General features: G+C 44.0%; 1 protein-coding gene across 1 annotated transcript in view; it reads right to left on the reverse strand.

The window, feature by feature from the left end:
- Positions 1-11,549, reverse strand: part of Stard7 (StAR related lipid transfer domain containing 7) — a 28,827-nt gene extending 17,278 nt beyond the window's left edge. The window contains exon 1 of the mRNA XM_021155481.3: positions 10,890-11,549. Within this exon, the coding sequence (XP_021011140.1) occupies positions 10,890-11,188 (299 nt within the window). The 5' untranslated portion in view covers positions 11,189-11,549. The remainder of the gene's footprint in view (positions 1-10,889) is intronic.
- Positions 11,550-19,379: the final 7,830 nt, after the last annotated feature.

Here is a 19,379-nt window from a genome sequence, read left to right on the forward strand (position 1 = left end):
CAATCTTATTAATGCTAATAGTTTTCAACATTTAATGATTTTCAGAAATTCCTAAGTATTTAAACTGATAATACAGGGCTGGAGAGATGGCTCTGCGGTTAAGAGCACTGATTGCTCTTCTAGAGGTCCTGAGTTCAATTCCCAGCAACCACATAGTGGCTCACAACCTTCTGTAATGGGGATCCAATGCCCTCTTCTGGTGTGTCTGAAGACAGCAACAATGTACTCACATACATGAAATAAATAAATCTTAAAAACAAACAAACAAACAAAAACAACAAGTAATTAAAAACAACAACAACAACAGTATTTGCTGTAGTTATACTTATTCCTGTCCAGTCTGGGTACCTTTCATCTCTCTCTTCCCCAATATCCCTGCTATAAACTCTAGAACATTGCTCAGAGGGACTGAGAGCAGTGGCTTGTTTTGCTGCTGACCTTAGAGGAAGTTTCATTTTCTCAGTAGGTTGTAAGCTATTTTTAGATAACCTTTATAAATTTAAGGAATTTCCCTTCAATTCCCAATCAGTTGAGTGTGATTTTTTTGTAAAGGTAATATATGGGGGTGCTTTTGTTCATACTTTTATCTGTGTACCACTTGAGTGCCTGGCACCCTCAGAGGCTAAAAGGTGGCACTGGATTCCCTGGAATGGGAGTTATAGATGGTTGTTAGCCATCATGTGGGTGCTGGGACTTGAACCCAGATCTTCTGGAATATCAACAGTGGTATTAACCACCAAATCATCTCTCCACTCCCTGTGATTTTTTTTTTTAATTATGAAATGAGGTTAGAATTAAACAAATGCTACCTAAGGTTTTTTTAAATTTTTTTCCCCAGTACTCTAGAGAGTCAGACAGACCTCTGAGTTTAAGACCATTACATAGTGGAGACCCTGTGTGTGTGTGTGTGTGTGTGTGTGTGTGTGTGTGTGTGTGTGCAGTTTTCACAGAGGCCTAGATCTCCTGGAGCAAGTTTCAGGGTATATGAGGTACCCAAAGTAGATGCTGGAAACTGAATACTGGACCTCTAAGAGAGGCATGTGCTCTTAACCACTGAGCCATCTCTCCAGACCCTTCTTTTTCTTTAAGATAGTATCATGTAGCTCAGCCTAGCCTCAATGTGCATCTAAGGTGGCCTTAAATTTATCTTCCAGCTGGGTGGTGGTAGTGATGGTGAAGTGGTTTGTTTTTGTTTGGTTGGTTTTTTTTTTTTTTTTTTTTGGTTTTTAGAGACAGGGTCACTTTGTAGACCAGGCTGGCCTCAAACTCAGAAATCCGCCTGCCTCTGCCTCTCAAGTGCTGGGATCAAAGGCGTGCACCACCACGCTCGGCTCTAGGTGGTGAAGATCTTGAATCCCAGCACTTGGAAAGTGGAGACAGAGGCAACTAAATCTCTGAGTTCAATGCCAGCCTGGTCTCCAGTGAGTTCCTGTACAGTCAGGGGCTACACAGAGAAACCCTGTCTTGAAAACAAAACAAAACAAAAATAAACTTATCATAATATCTCCACTTCCAGAATATTGGGATATACAGGACTGTGCCATCATACCTGGTTATATGGTGATAGCTTTTTGCATGCTCCCTCTACCAAGTGAGTTATATCTGAACTCCTGTATTTTATTCATTTAATGTAGCATATTAAATTAATTTTGTTCATGGCACAGAATCTCTTTTGTATGTTGCTGGATTTAGTGTTTTGGTACTTCGGCCCAAAGGGCTATAAAATTCCTAAAATGTGGTACTACATAGTATGGTTATGTATTACTTGGTGATCAATAAGTACAGATATATATTGGTATAATAACCAACAAACTGGAATTATGGACATATCCATGGAGGTAAGAAAATTTCACAAAAAAAGTACAGAGGAATTTCCATTGTAGTTTTTATGTGTGTGTGTGGGGGGAGGGTTGTTGATGGTGTTGCTTGTTTTTTTTTAAGACAGGGTTTCATTAGGCTGGCCTCAAACTCTTGATCCTCCCACTGCAGCCTTCCAAAGGCATCTACGCCTGCTTTCATTTCTTAAATATAATATTACATTGTAGGAAAATGTTTATATGCACTGTTGTGAAAATATGTCTCCGTCCTTTCTTGCCTGCCTAAGGCATCTTCTGATTGGCTAAAATAAAAAGCCAACAGTCTGGGGCTGGAGAGATGGTTCACTGACTATCTTCCAAAGGTCCTGAGTTCAATACCTAGCAACCACATGGTGGCTCACAACCATCTGTAAAGTGATCAGATGTCCTGTTCTGGTGTGTCTGAAGACAGTTACAATGTACTTATACACATAAAATAAATAATTCTTTAAAAAAAAAAAGTCAATGGCCTATAGCAAAAGGTAGAATAGACAGTGGAACACTCAGCAGAGAAAGAAAAATGCTGGGAAAGAGTCAGGGGCTAGGGGTGGGAAGACTGGACATATGAAACAGAAGAGAGGTAACCAGCAGAACTTAGATTAGCATAAATGGAATAACTACGAGCTAGTTGAGAATGAGGCTCGCTTGAGGGCCTAGGCGTTAATGCATAAATAAGCTTCCATGACAGCATTCAGTAACTGGGGCAGACATAGAAAAGCCCAACAAGTTACATTATATTTAATATCTCTTATTCTTTAAACCTTTTATATCTGAAACTTTTTTTTTTTAATGTGTTACTACAAAACTGGTCAAAGGCCCCAAGCCGGCCGGGGAGGTCATAGGCCCTAGGGGGAATTAACCACTACTGTTTTGCTAAATGATCAATATTTATGTTTATACCCACAGAGTGGTATTCTCTCTGTCATGATCAGAGAAATATTTTTCCCAGTGGGTAGCATATAATGTAGAGACTCAAAGTGCTGAGAGAAACAATTTGAGTGCTCAGCCTTAACGGAGACACCTCTATCACTAGTCTTTTCTCATCTTCCCCACCTATATGCAAAGATCTTGGTTCTTCTCCACCCAGTACACAAGGGTTCCTGCTGCATTTCAAGAACCTAATAGCCTGGATCAGTGACCCCACAATTCCTATCAGAGTAGTGATTCCTTTCTCCTTGGTTCACCAAACCCTTTCCCATTCCGGACAAACACACACACACACACACACACACACACACACACACACACACACACAATCTCAAAAGAGTGAGGTGTGACCCCAATCAATGAATGCGGAAAAGAGACAGTTGCTAATTTGTGTTAAAACTACAAAAACCAAGCGTACTTCCTGTCCCAGCTGCCTGCTCTTATGCTTTGATGAGCAGTGCATCCTCTAGAAGAGTAATCTTGTCTTGCTGAGACAGTTCAGTTCAGTGGTAGTCTCTTTCTTTGCCATCCTTGACTTATTTCTAACACAAGGCTTAAGAAACACTGTTTTCAACATGATGTGGCTACTGTAGTCATGAACTCACAACAGCTGTGGTAACCTGCACAAGATCAAGCCAGGCAACATTCCAGCATGGATAATGTAGGAGCTCATGAAGCCCCACCCCTAGCTGAGGAGTTACTGACAGTTTATGCTTGCTGGAGGAAGGGGAATCATTGTGTCCTGGAGTTGCCGTGATGTCACAACCATGCACATTAAAGCAGCGCCTACTCTTCTATGTGCATTCTGAAGGAAAAGAGAGCATGAAGGCACAAGTGGCTTCTCTGAGGGTCTAGACAGGATAGGACAGGAGAGTCAGGAATAGATAATAGATATGATCCAGATACACTACTGAAGCCGGGCGTGGTGGCGCACGCCTTTAATCCCAGCACTAGGGAGGCAGAGGCAGGCGAATTTCTGAGTTCGAGGCCAGCCTGGTCTACAAAGTGAGTGCCAGGACAGCCAGGGCTACACAGAGAAACCCTGTCTCAAAAAAAAAAAAAAAAGATACACTACTATATAAATGAATGAAATTGTCAAAGAAAATAAATAAAACAAAACATGGCTTGTAAATAACTTTAAATAGTAAACAGAAAAGAAAACCTGCTGATTGAGTAGGCTGCATATACATAAAAGGATACAACTCAAAAGTGAGGCCAGCCCTGGGTGTAGCCACGCACACACACATGCCTGACCTGCCATACAGCATTTAGAGGGTAGTGAGAAGGATGGAGAGTTTGAGGCCAGCTTGAGTTAGTGAGATCCTGTCTAAAAAAAAAAAAAAAAAAACGAATCCAGAGTCTGAGGATGTACCTGGTAATAAATATAGTGTTTGTGTAGTATTTATAAGCCCTGGGTTTAATCCTCAGTGTTGTATAACAAAAGACCAAGGAAAACCACAATTACTGACATACTAAAATAAGAGTAACTTCTACAAAGTTAATGACATAAATTTTATTTTATTCTCTACAGAGATAAATCATAGTATGCTATAATAATGTATCTCTACAGGGCCAGAGAGATGGCTCAGTGGTTAAGAGCACTGACTGCTCTTCCGAAGGTCCTGAGTTCAATTCCCAGAAACCATATGGTGGCTCACAACCATCTGTAATGAGATCAGAGACCCTCTTCTGGTGCATCTGAAGACAGTTACAGTATACTTAGATATAATAATAAATAAATCTTTAAAAAAGAAAAATGTATCTTTACATCTGCCTCCTTTGCTAAACTATGAATCTCTTTTAGCTACAGTTCCAACTCTTGGTAAGTAGTAAATAGTCAAGAAATGTTTAATGAATAAGCTGAATAAAAATATAGAAGCAGACATCAGTAATTCAAATTATTAAAGGTAAGACACACACCTACCTCTGCCTCTTCTCCTCCCCCCCCCCACCTTTTTTTTTTTTTGAGACAGGATATCTCTGTGTAGTTCTGGCTGTTCTGGAACTCACTATGTAGCTCAGGCTGGCCTTGAATTCAACAATACTCCTGCTTCTGCCTCCCTAGTGCTGGAAATAAAGGTGTGTTGCCACCACCATCCAGCAAGACATCTTTTCTTGAAGGTTCCTATTACTTTTAGAATTCAAAGTTACAGGGCTAGAGAGATGGCTCAGCGGTTAAGAGTGCCAACTGCTCTTCTGAAGGTTGTGAGTTCAAATCCCAGCAACCACATGGTGGCTCACAACCATCTGTAATGAGATCTGATGCCCTCTTCTGGGGTGTCTGAAGACAGCTACAGTGTACTTACACATAATAAATAAATAAATAAATAAATAAATAAATCTTTAAAAAAAAAAAGGCCGGGCATGGTGGCGCACGCCTTTAATCCCAGCACTCGGGAGGCAGAGGCAGGTGGATTTTGAGTTCGAGGCCAACCTGGTCTACAAAGTGAGTTCCAGGACAAGCTAGGGCTATACAGAGAAACCCTGTCTCGAAAAACCAAAAAAAGAAAAAAGAAAAAAAAAAAAAAGAATTCAAAGTTACTAGATTTTAAACTTTAGATTTAGGCAAAAAATATTTATATTGGCAGATATTTGTCATTTCGACTTCCTGAAGTCCCCTCCCTATTTACGGGGAATCCAAATAGGTGGGTGCAAGCTCATACTCTACCTCTCCTATTTAAGCACAGCTAATTTAGGTATGTTTAGAACTCCTAGCTAGGAGGGGCAAAGGCTCAGAAGGTTTACAGATTGCTCACAGGGAGAGAGTCTAGAGTAACAAATGTAAGTGAAAATGCCCACAAGGCTGCTCTATGAAGATTATCCCTATAGCAAGCCTTGACTGTTCTCTTGGCCAGCCTGTACTCTATAGCATTCTTGTCAATGCTCTGAACAGTCAGCTAACAAGGACACATCCAGTTAATTCCTTTCAGTTTGAGTTAACAAAGATCATTTTAGCATTTGTACTCAAGAACCTTGACCAGTACAGATGTTCTGATAAAAATAGTTTCATCAAGCTGGGCGGTGGTGTTTGCTTACATGTGCAGCCAGAGCTACACCAAGAAACCCTGTACCTTGTCTCAGAAAACAAACAAAAGTTTTATCATTTTTGAAAGTTTTAAATTGGAAACTACAAAACAGAATTCAATGCTAGCCCTGTATCGGCCCAAGAAAAGAAATATGGGCAATATTTTATTAATGGTAGGCAATTAGATCTTGCAGAAGAAACAAAAGCACAATCACAGCACTAATTCCCCAGAGAACTCCAGGCATGACTTAGCAACAAGCATGGGCCCTGTACAGGACTAATTAAAGCATTCTTCCCCCACCGCCATCTCCTTTTGAGACTCGGTCTTTCTACAGAACCTTGGCTGTCATGGAACTTGCAATGTAGACCAGACTGCCAGGCTGGCATCTATCTTACAGAGATCTTTTACCTGCCTGTGTTTCCAGAATTTTGGGATTTAAAAGACATGTGCAAATGGCTTTAGAAAAGTACTCATTTTCTTTCTTTTCTTTACTTTTTTTGAAACAGGGTTTCTCTGTGTAGCCTTGACTGTCCTATATCTCACTCTGTAGACCAGGCTGGTCTCATTACTCAAGAGATCTGCCTAAGTGCTGTTTCCCAAGTGCTGGGATTAAAGGCATGTGCCATCACAGCTGGGCATTAGTAATGCATTCTTAAATAACAAGCACCATTCCTGAATATGACAAGAAGCAGAAATCTGTTTCCCCTAGTTAAATGTCTTACTAACACCAGGGGCTCAGGCTAGTGATGCAGCTCAACTAAGTAAGAGTGCTTGTCCAGCATGCAGGTACTCTAGGGGCACAAGGTTTACCCATATAGTAAGTTCAAAGCCAGTCACAGCACCCCCCACACATGTACTCTTGGAAAAGCACAATACAAATGATGGAGGAGGACTTGGCTATTGCTACCCCTGAAAGATTTCAACTTCTAAATGCTATTAAGACTGACAAAGCACACAAGAGCATAAACAATATCATAGACAGCATGTGGAGAAAGGAAACACCTCTCTCCTATGGTATCTAATCTTGTTGAGACAGGATAAGTGTCTAAATCTTCCCATGTAAGGAGACTTAATCAAAGAGAAAAGGGCAAACGAGATTATTCCTGAAATAGTAACAAAATGAGCTGATTAGATTAGTAAAGGATGAAGGGGAGACAGAGATGCTTTCCGTTCTCCAAAACAGTATCTGAGAGAGGCATGTACTGAAGAAACTGAAGACACACAATGGAAACAGGGTAAGCATGCCAATATGGGACTCAGCCAGGGTGCTGCACTTACCACAGAATGTGATCCAGGCTTCCAAATAATCCTGGTAAGGCCACCCCAGCAAGCGGTGCAAACAACAACTGCTTCACCAAACCAAAGCTCCTCCAATTCCACACTACTGTCCAAACTAGGGAATTTTGGCTGGGCATAGTGGAGCATGCCTTTAATCCCAGGACTTAGGAGTCAGAGGCAGGTGGATCTCTCTCTGATTTCCAGACCACCCTAGTCTACATAGTGAATTCCAGGACAGCCAGAGCTACATAGTGAGACTTTGTCTCAGAATAAAATTAAATAAAATTTAAGAACAAAAGCAAAAGCCAAACAAACAAACAAAAATAAGATTAGAGTTTTTTCAGCTACTACTGATTTGAGACATATCTTGAAATAAGACATAAACTAGTTCATGGCATTTTTGGAGCAGTTAGTTAATGGTAAAATAACGAAAACAAATCCAACAAATCTCAAGGTCCATTTATGTTGTTTTGATAACTTAAGGCTTTGTCTGTAGGAGACACCAAACTGACTGTGGCCATTAAGTTCCTTTAAGCCAGACAGATTTTTCACTAGCTAGCAATACACTGAAAAGTTTAATGCATTCTAAATGCCCCCCCCCCAAAAAAAAAAACAGAAAAAGGGAAATGGCCAATTTTCTTTGTGAAAATTTACTAGACCTAATTACTCATTAAATAGAATTCCTCAAACTTTCAGAGCTGTAAGCTTAACTTTTTTAAAAAATGAGGTCAATGGAACATTTTCCCCCTATATTTTCATATTTCCTAACATCCTTCCTCTTTTTGTTTCTGTAACTTACACACACACACACACACACACACGCAGAGCTGTACTTTTCCATGGGATTTTTCCCAGTCTCACAGAACACCAGCTAGCACCAATAATAGTCAGCAAAATTATTTTGCTTAAGAAGCCAACTGGGCCGGGCGGTGGTGGCGCACGCCATTAATCCCAGCACTTGGGAGGGAGAGGCAGGATTTCTGAGTTCGAGGCCAGCCTGGTCTACAGAGTGAGTTCCAGGACAGCCAGGGCTATGCAGAGAAACCCTGTCTCGGAAAACAAAAACAAAAACAAAAACAATAACAAACAAATAAAAAAGAAGCCAACTGGATAAAAATTCTAGACAGGTATTGAGAGATGTTGAGGGGAGGGGAGAGAACCACCACACATTTGCCTCTAAGCCTGAGGGCCTGAGTTTGATCCCAGGTTCCCACATGCCAGAAGAAACAACTACAGATTGTTCTTTGATCGCCAAAGGTTGTAGTGTTCAAAAGCAACACTCACCACATAAATAAATGTAATAAAAATATAAACTGAGAAAGATCTAATTTCTCTTGCCTGTAATCCCAGCACTCAGAGGGAGTGGTCCTAGTTTGAGGCTAGTGTAAGTTATATAATGAGTTTCCAGCCAGCCTAGGCTATAGAGTAAGAACCTGACTTGCAGGGGGGTGGGGGAGACTAACAAAATTATTTCTATAGCTAATGCACCAATTATTCAAAATTATTTTGTAAGGTTAAATAAGATTAGTTAGATTGTACTTGATACATGTACATTCATACACTCTTTTCTTTTGAGACATAGTCTCTCTATGTAGTTCTGGCTTTTTAAGATCTTACTATGTAGACCAGGTTGGCTCAAACTCAGCGATCTTCCTGCCTCTGCCCCCTGAGTGTTTGGTTAAAGGCAAGCGCCACCACACCCAGCCTGTGAAATGTTCTTAAGCACCAAAAGGCTAAAAAGCAAAACTATAATCTTCTCACTGCATGGAATGCGGAGCCCTTGAGAAAAGCACACTCTGCAGCTCCAGCTTGACTGCACACACCTGCATCCTAGCTTCCTCTCCAACAAGAAACTACAGTGTCATGGTACACAACTGAAATCCCAGCACTGGGGAGGCCAAGGCAGGAGAACTACAAGTTCAAGGCTAACCTGGCCAAATAATGGACAGGTCCTACCTCAAAAATCTGAGGGAGAGGGAGCACAAAAGACTGAACAGAAAAGAACACTCAGAATTACCAAACAGGGGTTGGGGATTTAGCCCAGGGGTAGAGCGCTTGCCTAGCAAGCACAAGGCCCTGGGTTTGGTCCTCAGCTCTGGGAAAAAAAAATTACCAAACAGCTTTCATGCTTTAACGTTTGCGTAAAAGGACTGCCTGTGGTTATGACTTTAATATGTTGTTTTAAAGTCTTCTTTTGCTGGCAGTGGTGGCGCACGCCTTTAATCCCAGCACCTGGGGGGCAGAGGCAGACGGATTTCTGAGTTTGAGGCCAGCCTGGGCTACAAAGTGAGTTCCAGGACAGTCAGGGCTACACAGAGAAACCCTGTCTCGAAAAGCCAAAAAACAAAAAACAAACACCCCCCCCCAACAACAAAACAAAACAAAAAGTCTTCTTTTTTTTTCTGCAGCCATACTACCCTCAACACCCTCGACCATGTTAAAAGACATTTTTCTTACTAGGAAGATAGTCCCAGTTCTTTTTTTCTAGCATGAGACAAGTTTTCAAATCAGTATTGCACAATTTGAAACTTACCATATGGATATTAATAGCAAATAGGTCACAATATAAACTTTACTCTATTCTCAGTTTTTGTTTGTTTGGTTTTGGTTTTTCGAGACAGGGTTTCTCTGTGTAGCCCTGGCTGTCCTGGAACTCACTCTGTAGACCAGGCTGGCCTTGAACTCAGAAATCCACCTGCCTCTGCCTCCCAAGTGCTGGGATTAAAGGCATGGGCCACCACTGCCTGGCCTTGTTTGTTTTTCAATACAGGATTTCTCTGTGTAGTCCTGAAACTCTCTTTGTAGACCAGGCAGGCCTTGAACTCTGCCTCCTTCTACTTCCCAAAGGTATGAGGTAGGTAGGTTTAAGGTATGAGCCACCATGCTCTGCTCTGCTCTCATTTGTAACGTTAAGATCAAAACCAAAAAAATGTAAAACAGGTTCTCTCCCTAAGAAATATCTAGAAGAAGCTGGTGTTGGTTCCTGAAACTACGGTTTAGAATGGAGGGTGTGGGGTGGAGGGGTAAGAAGCACAATTTGAGACTGTTTAAAAGGAATATAGAAACATTGTAATGTAAAAGCACTTTCCTTCTAAGATTATCTAAAAAATATAAAGTCTCAGAACTACAGGTTAACAAAAATAAATCAATGCCAATGGGCTTTTCCACAGACAAAACCTAATGGTACAGTATTCGAAGAGTTCTAAAGCAGTAAAAAAAAAACAAACAAAAACAAAACAAAACAACAACAACAACAAAACCCTAACCTAACTCTTACAGGTTAGAATATCCAGGCCACTGCTTTGTGCAAACAGACAAGATCCCTCCCAGCTTCTTGAATGTGCCAAGACACAAGTCACAATGACAGTGGGCTGTCCGCGCAAAGCCCGAGTTCCATCTGGATCGCAGTCATTTTATAAATGGCATGCTACATCACACACACCCTTGGGCTTATTTTAAGCCCTATTTTGAATTTGCACTTTTCTGGGTACATTGATTACCCGAAAAATCACCTGTATACCTCAGATATCTAATTTGGTTTTGGAATATTTTCTTTAGTGTCATACTACCCATTCGAAGTCGTCTCTCTTGTGGTTATTTTTAACCTGACAAGTGGATTTAACAGGCATGGGGGCAGTAACACGGAGTGCTAAAATGGGTTCAATCTACTGCATCGTACTCAAAAGACCACTGTGCAAACCGGCACTGTCAACAGCTCAAGCCCCAAGGTGCCCACCAACCTCCCGCCCAGGCCCACCCCTCTCTACCGAACAGGAACGCCAGCTGCAGCCAAGAGGCTCACCTCTGCAACTCCTCCTCCTGGATCCTCTCCTCGTCCCATACGAAAACACCGGAGAGCGCCGCCATCAAAACAGAGGCATGGCCGGGGCGGCCGCGCAGCCGGCGCCAGAAGCGTCCGAGCAGGGCGCAGCGCGAGCTCTCGGAATACAGGCGGCCGTAGAGCTGCGCGATCTGCTGCGCTCGCCGCACGCGCAGGCCCGTCACGAAGCGGCACTGATTGGCCAGCGCGGCCAGCAGGCCCCCGCCCCGCGCGCCCGCCAGCCAGGCGGCCAGGGTGGCCGGCGGCCTCCTCGGGAACATGTCGGCCTCTGTGGATTCCCGCGCCTGCCGCTGGGCCCGGGAGAGGAAGGGCTGGGGGAAGGCGTGCCGGGCCGTCCGCGCAGTCCCCTTAACGGGTTGACCCCGAGGCCACCTCACGCTCCAGAAGCCAGGAGCCGTCCCTCATGCCTTTTTGCAGAAGCGGCTGAGGTAGAGTGGCTTCCGAGGAGAGCGCCTCTGCACGAGGCCCTCTCGGTCCCGACGGCCCGCCCGTCTGTGTGTACGGCGGGAACTCGCGGGGCCCCCGCGGCCGGGGCGCGGGAAGCAGAGCGGTGGCCGTCCCAGGCCACAGCAGAAGCGGCCCCGTGCGCCCGTGTCCGCCTCTCGCGCCGAGTGCGCGCAACCTAACCTGTTTGTCCTGTCCGCACTCTGATTGGACGCATCTCAGAACCCTGGGCGCTCATTGGCTAAGCCAAAGTGCTCCTCCGCCCTTGCTCCGGGCTGCCTGTTAGCAAGCTAGGTGGCGTGGCGGGAGGGCCTGTCAAGGGCGCCTGGAGAGTGACCCTCGGACCCCGGCGGTGCAGCCATTTAGGGACGTCCCACCCCGTCCGGAGGAGAGGCACGGTCAGGTGCGGTGGCGTTCCGTTGTGCTGAGAGGCCCCGCCTGTTTCCCTGTTCTCTACACTCCCAGGAGGGGCGGGCTTGTGCTGGGTGGAGGGCGGTGCACGCCCTGCGTGACCCCGCACCTATCTCAGCCCAGGGGCAGCTTCCTTGGTCCCCTTGCCCTGATTCCCGGAGCCCTCCTGAGTATCTGCGGCAGGGACGCGGTTCTGGGTTCCGGCTCCGAGAGAGTACCGGTGGCCCATCCTTAGGGCCAAGGAACACCTTGCAGAGAACTCGAGGGCGGATGACCCGTTGCTCTCTGAAAATGCGTTAGGCCTGAGCAGTCTCTTGACTCGGAGGAGGCAACAAGGTAGGAGAGTAACCAGGTTTCCCAAAACCTGTCTGGCCACGTGTATGTAACCTAATGGTTACTACATGGAGTCTCAGGATACATCAGTATTCTAAGCCAGGCCGGGTGGCTCATGTCTGTAATCCCAGCACTCCAGAGGCTGAGGCAGGAGCATTGCCAGCCTGAGCAACAGTGTGTCTCAAAAATAAATAAATAAATAAAACTTCTCTGTCCAGTTATAAGATGGAAATAATAGCCGCCCCTTAAGTGAAGAATCAGTCTGCCTCCATTTTAGTCTTAAAAGTCATCGTATAGATAGTAAAGACAAGCCAGTTCACTCCTTTTTATGATTAAACCTGTTTCTCAAGGATTGAACTATGCCCCACCTATAACCTTAACCACAAATAGTTCTGTACTGTCTCTTCCTAAAATCATAGTCATTTCTTGGTTTCAAAAAGTTGTGTATAACCATCTTGCAACCCTACCTCTATTTCAAAAGGCTATACAGCCACCTGTGACCACCTTGTTATGCCCCCCTTGCAACCCTTGCAACCGTGCCTTTGTTTTAGGGACCTTGTAAACCTAACTTGTTCTGCTTACAGTGGGCCTCTGTGACCCGGCCCATTTTACCCACCAAATCCCCCATTTGGAAACCCCCTACCACTGACCTATAAAAGCCTTGTCTTCCTCACATCCAAGGCTGATCTCTGGAACCCCACCTTAGAGAGAGGGAGCCCTCATACATGAATTAATTTAACCATGCTGATTTGGGTCAGTGGTCTTACTCTTCCCATGTTTGCTATTAACACAAGAAGCTTTACAGTAAATTGTTTCTTCTTCTTCTTCTTCTTCTTTTTTTTTTTTTTAACTTAAGAATCTTAGCAGCAGCCGGGCGGAGGTGGCGCACGCCTTTAATCCCAGCACTTGGGAGGCAGAGGCAGGCGGATTTCTGAGTTCGAGGCCATCCTGGTCTACAAAGTGAGTTCCAGGACAGCCAGGGCTATACAGAGAAACCCTGTCTCGAAAAACCAAAAAAAAAAAAAAAAAAGAATCTTAGCAGGGCATAGTGGCACAAACCTAACCAGCACTCCAGAGGCAAAGGCAGATTGGCTCTCTGTGAGTATGAGGCCAGTCTGGTGAACAAAGCAAGAGCGTGAGCTTGGCCCTCAGCCAATGGGAAAAGACACAGCTACCATCTGAGTTAGAAGAAAAACCAAGTGCACTTCCTAGGTTGCCTTGTCTAGACACTTCAATTGGAGGGGCAGTCTTTTACTTTTTGACCCTAAGCGTTTCTAACAAGGAGAACCTGCAGATAGCTCCCAAAGCAGTTTCTTTAAACAAGGAAACTGGGGCTGGGGAGGGGGACTTGTGCATAATTATACTGGAGAGACTTGCCATTCCATCTGGAGCTGGGCACATTCCTGCAGTGCCCACTCATGCCTTTTCACACAGAACGAATTTTAAAACATCAGAGAGGTCTGGTGTGGTGGCTCCTGCCTGTAACCAACCCCAGCACTCAGGAGGACTACTTCCTGTCCTAGGCCATTCTGGGATACAGTGTGAGACCCTGTTGCAAAAGATGCAAAACAAAGCTGTTGGAGAGCACAGCCTCGAAGCTGAGAATTGAATGGGACAATGAACAAAGTCTACTCTAGAAGGACCTTTCTAGTCTACTCTGCTGCCAGTAGGAAGCAGCAGTCTCTCTCTGCCTGTCAGCAAGAAACTTCCTTACAGAGGATTTAGAATTTTACGGATACCCTCACTAGTGTGTGCCATCTTAGATATTTGTACTAAAACAAATTTTTCTCCAAAGGTTCAAAGGGAAGGATAATTTCTGGTGACTGAAATTTAGGCTTCTCCTGCTCCATCCAGGCAGAATTTAGTGTAGAGATTGGTAATGTGTTTATTTCTTCTTGAGAGAAATGTGTAAGCAATAGAAGATAGTGCTGGCCTCTTGAGCAATGAGAGGGTTGTACTTCACTGCTAACTGCTTCCTGAGCCGGTGAGGTCTTTGCCTATGAATGGTTTGGGGTTGCTATCTGCCTTATAAAGCAGGATGTAGGAATTGTCTTCTGAAAGGACATAGCTGTCTTCTCTGAAAACCTCCCACATCATCAGCTTTGATGTTTTCTAGGAAAATAGAGTGTTATGAGGAGTCAAGATTTTTACAGTTGAGGTCACGAGAACACAGAAACTGCAACTAGCAAATTGTGAGTGTATTTACCTCTAGAACATAGCATCGAGGGCTTCATTAAGACTGGATAATTTGCCAGGTGATGGTGGCGCACACCTTTAATCCCAGCACTTGGGAGGCAGAGGCAGGCGGATTTCTGAGTTTGAGGCCAGCCTGGTCTACAGAGTGAGTTCCAGGACAGCCAGGGCTACACAGAGAAACCCTGTCTTGAAAATATCAAAAAACAAACAAACACCCCCCCCCAAAAAAAAAAAAGAATGCTTGCTGGTCTTGCAGAGTTCATTTTCACCATATTAGGCGGCTTACAACCTGTAACTCCAGCTCCAGGAGATCTAATGCCATCTGATGGTTTCTGGGGCACTTGTACACATGTGGCATATTCTCATACAGACACAAAATTAAACAAACAGTCACAAAGTGAGAGACTGGAGAGGGGCTCAGCAGATAAAAGCACTGGCTGCTCTTCCAGGTTCAGTTCCCAGCACCCACATGGTAGCTCACACCTGTCACCCCTATCCAGGGGATCTGACACCCTCCTCTGGCTTCCTTGGGAAGCAGACATGCACACGGTACACATACATACCTGCAGGTAAAACACACATGCATATGAAATAGTAGTGACCAGGTGGCTTGCTGGGCAGGCAGATTTTTGAGAATGCCACCTTCTGTTTGGGGACCTACTCAGAACCATAACTTGCAGTGTGCCTCTTTTTTAGTGGTAGGAGTGGACCACGGTAGCCTGTCCTTTGCCTTGAAAGGGATAGATTAGGCCGTCAAGATGACTTGGAGAGGCCGGATGTTGTCCAAAAGTGCACTTTAGTCCCAAAACCTGGAAGGCAGAGGCAGGTGAATCTATGTAAGTTTGAGGCCAGCCTGGTCGACAAAGCAAGTTCCAGGACAGCCAGGGTTGCACAGAAACCCTTGAAAAACAAAACAAACAAAACAAAACAGATGGCTTGTTGGCTATGGACACCTCCTACCAAGCCCAGTGACATGAATTCAATGCCCAGGACCCAAAAGGTGAAAGGAGAAAACTGACTCATGAACGTTATCCTCTAACGTCATATGGTGCGTGTACCACCCTCACACAAAAATAATAAAAATGTGAAAGAAAGGGATAGCTTACTACACTCTACTACGACCAGTGGTTCTTAACCTGTGTGTCAAAATGGCCCTTTCACAGAGCTCACTAAGACCATAGGAAAACACAGAGATTTACATTATAATTCACAACAGTAGCAAAGTTACAGTTATGAAGTAGCAACAAAAGTAATTTTATGGTTGGGGATCACCACAGCCTGAGGAACTGTATTAAAAGGGTCGCAGCACTCGGAAGGTTGAGAACCGCTGCCCTGGACCATTAGGACCCTAGAAGTCTTGTGGAGGAAGTTCCCCTTTCAGTCTCTCATCAAGGTAGCTGGAATAGTTGCTAATTCCAATCAGCCTGTTACCAGTGTGATAGACCAGTGTGGGACAGAGAAGAACAAGGCATCTTGGAGATATGGCTGTGACAGGTACAGGGGTTGAAAAGAGTTGAGAAGGAACCTTTCAGTCCTGACAGTTGCAAGGAGCAAACTGTTTGTTTGTTTTTCATTTTTATTTTGTGTGTTTTGCCTACATTATTTCTGTGTGAGAGTATAATCCCCTAGGATGTCCTACAGACAGTTATGAGCTGCCACATGGGTACTGGGAATTGAACCCACGTCCCTTGGGACAGCAGTCAGTGCTCTTAACCTCTGAACCAGGAGGTAGAGGCAGGAGGATCATGAATAAACAGTTCTTGATGGTCTTGACTAGAAGCTGTGGAGGGCAAATCATATCACTAACCACACATTGATTAGGGGATGCACTGACTTGCTCCAACAACCAAACCACATTTGGAACCATTGCTGCAATTAGATTATGACCTACGTAACTGATAATCCACTCCATTTCTGAGATCTGGGCCAGCTAGCAGGAGCAAAGGGACACATGGAAGGAGCCATAAGCTCCCACCTTAAACATAGTGCTTGCCAGGTATGGTAGTGTCCATGTTGGTTTACTTTTTTTTTTAGATTTATTTATTTATTATATGTAAGTACACTGTAGCTGTCTTCAGACACTCCAGAAGAGGGTGCCAGATCTTGTTACGGATGGTTGTGAGCCACCAAGCAGACTTGACCGGAGGGCGTGGCAGAGGTTAAGAGTGGCCTGATATGAGTCTGGGAACTGAGGGGAACTGAACCTGGATCCTCTGAAAGAACATCTGTAGCTGGTCTTTGCTAGTTTGTGGGTTCTTCTTTTTCCCACTCTTTATCCCCACAGGTTTCACTCTCTGAAACTAGATAGGAGAGAAAACAAGGATGGGGGCTGGGGGGGAAGGAAAGAAGAAGAGATCCCTGAATCTAATTTCTTTCTTTTCATTTCTTCTTTGACCACAGCTACTACCAAACAACAACAAGCCTTCCTAAATGACCAACAACCACCTACCACATTTCTCAAGGCCCTCCAATTTATATACTCGCTGAAAAGTTCCCAGAATTCCAAATGTCAGCTGCCATGGGCAATCTGAAGCAGCCTTACATCCCACACCTGGGTTACAATGGAAGAACCTTCTTAGAATAATTTTGTATTTTTTAAAGAAACCAAAATCCCAGAAAATACGTAATAAAAAATATTAAAAATTTTAAAAAAGAAAAAAAAGAAAGAAAGAAAAGAGTTTCAAGGAAACTCACCTCCTGGAGCTTTGGCATTCTTTTTTTTTTTTTTTGATTTTTAATATTTTTATTACATATTTTCCTCAATTACATTTCCAATGCTATCCCAAAAGTCCCCCATAGCGCCCCCCACTTCCCTACCCACCCATTCCCATTCTTTTGGCCCTGGCATTCCCCTATATTGGGGCATATAAAGTTTGCAAGTCCAATGGGCCTCTCTTTCCATTGATGGCGGCATTCTTATTTACCCACATACTCATACCCTGTTCCCGAGTTAGTCTGGTGTATGGAAAAAATCTGTTATAGTTAAGTCTCCCCAGTGTTCCAAGGTCCCAGAAGCCTGGGAGCTTAGAATCCTGTAAGAATGCAGTAAGGAAGTTAACCTATTCAGTAACTAATTAAGCATTACAAAAGACTGAGCCAGTAGCTCAGAGCTGGTCTACTAAGGACAGTAGCAAATCGCACCCAATCAAGGGACTACCATGAAAGAGCCAGGGAATCCCACTGAGATAGAAATCTTCAGTACAGGCTACATTGCATATTAGAAGCAAGTTGGTAAATTCTTCTGACAAATGGAGATTCTCCAGCTATTTAAAAGTTACACTCATATAAGAATTTAGCAAGGCCTAGGAATTAGGGGTGTTGTGATATTGCAGTATTCATGAGGCCTGCCAAGAGCAGAACCTCCTGGTGCTGGCCTTCACAAGGTTCAAAGGTATAACACTAGAGTGTGAAATCCTTGCCTGTCACTAAGCTGACCCTAGGCAGGACTGCTTTATCTTTACTGTAAACATCTACCTGGTTCCTGTAAATCCTTTTGAAAGTCATTCCTTTGTTTTGTATCAGGGTAACCTCAATGTACTTCGCCTGCTGTGACTTCTGACCCTTTGTATTTTTTGTACTATATTAGACTGGTGTTCACTTTGTGACATTACATTCAGATTCTACACAATCTTGCATGTTGGTCTATCTGTCACTCGCCAACGCCTTGCCCACCTGCCCCAGAGACTCGTTCCACGCAAAGGGACCCAGAGGGTCTGTGGCAAACCTCCAGTAATTCCAGCTCCAGGGGATATGACTTCAGGCCTCTAAGGGTACCTGCACTCACATGGCAGCTACTTGCACACAGACACATACACTCTTTTTAAAAAAAAATTTTTAAAGATATATTTGTTCATTTTATGTATATGAGTACAGTGTAGCTGCCTTTAGATATATCAGAAGAGGGAACTGAATGCATTACAGATTGTTGTGAGCTACCACGTGGTTGCTGGGAGTTGAATACAGAACCTCTGGAAGAGCAGTCAGTGCTCCTAACCACTGAGCCATCTCTCCAGCCTGACACATACTCTCAATACATTTTAAAGTACATTGTAAAGAGGATATATGGAATAATGGCTACCTTTACTCACCTCCTTCTCTCCCGCCATTCTTTTTAAATATATGTATTTAATGTATGAGTGTTCTGCTTCATATACATTTGCAGGCCAGAAAAGGGTATCAGATCCCCTTATAGGTGGTTGTAAGCCACCATGTGGTCTCTGGGAATTGAACGCAGGACCTCTGAAAGAGCAGCCAGTGCTTTTAACTGCTGAGCCATCTCTCCAGTCCTCTCTCCCTCTTAAGTAGAAAAAAAGAGAGGACTAGAGGGATAGCTCAGGGTTAACAGCACTTGCTGTTCTTTCAGAGCCGAGGACCAGAGTTCAGTTTCAGCACCTACACAGTGGCTTTCAACTGTGGTCCAGCCTGTCATCTCTCACCAAGCTTAGTCATTTGTCCCAACTTGAAGTGCCCTTTCCTTCAAGAAGCCTTCCCTTTTTTTTTTTTTTTAAGATTTATTTATTTATTATATGTAAGTAAACTGTAGCTGTCTTCAGACACTCCAGAAGAGGGCGCCAGATCTCGTTACAGATGGTTGTGAGCCACCATGTGGTTGCTGGGATTTGAACTCCTGACCTTCGGAAGAGCAGTCGGGTGCTCTTACCCACTGAGCCATCTCACCAGCCCCCAAGCCTTCCCTTTTTATTTATCTTTTCTCTTTTGATATTGCCTCACCATATAGCCTAGATTGTACTGGAAACCTATATAGCCCAGGCTGCTTTCAAACTTATAGCAATCCTCCTGCCTCAGCCTCCTTTCTGAGTGCTGGGGACACAGGGCTGAGTCACTATACTGGGTTGAGCTTTCCTGGACTGTCAGGTTTCAATCTCATCAGGTTTTCCCTTTCCTGGATGCTGGTCTAAGCCTTCAGGGCAAGAACTGAATGGGTTAACATCTTTGTGGTACTGTAACTCAAACCTAAGGCTTTGTCCATGCAAAGGCAAGCATTCTACCAGCTATATACCTAGCCTATGTGTTAATATTTTAGTATCCTCCACAAAACACTTTGGG

Source organism: Mus caroli, unplaced genomic scaffold (assembly GCF_978045245.1).
Source record: "Mus caroli unplaced genomic scaffold, Mus_caroli_1 scaffold_2, whole genome shotgun sequence".
NCBI classification, from domain to species: Eukaryota; Metazoa; Chordata; class Mammalia; order Rodentia; family Muridae; genus Mus; species Mus caroli.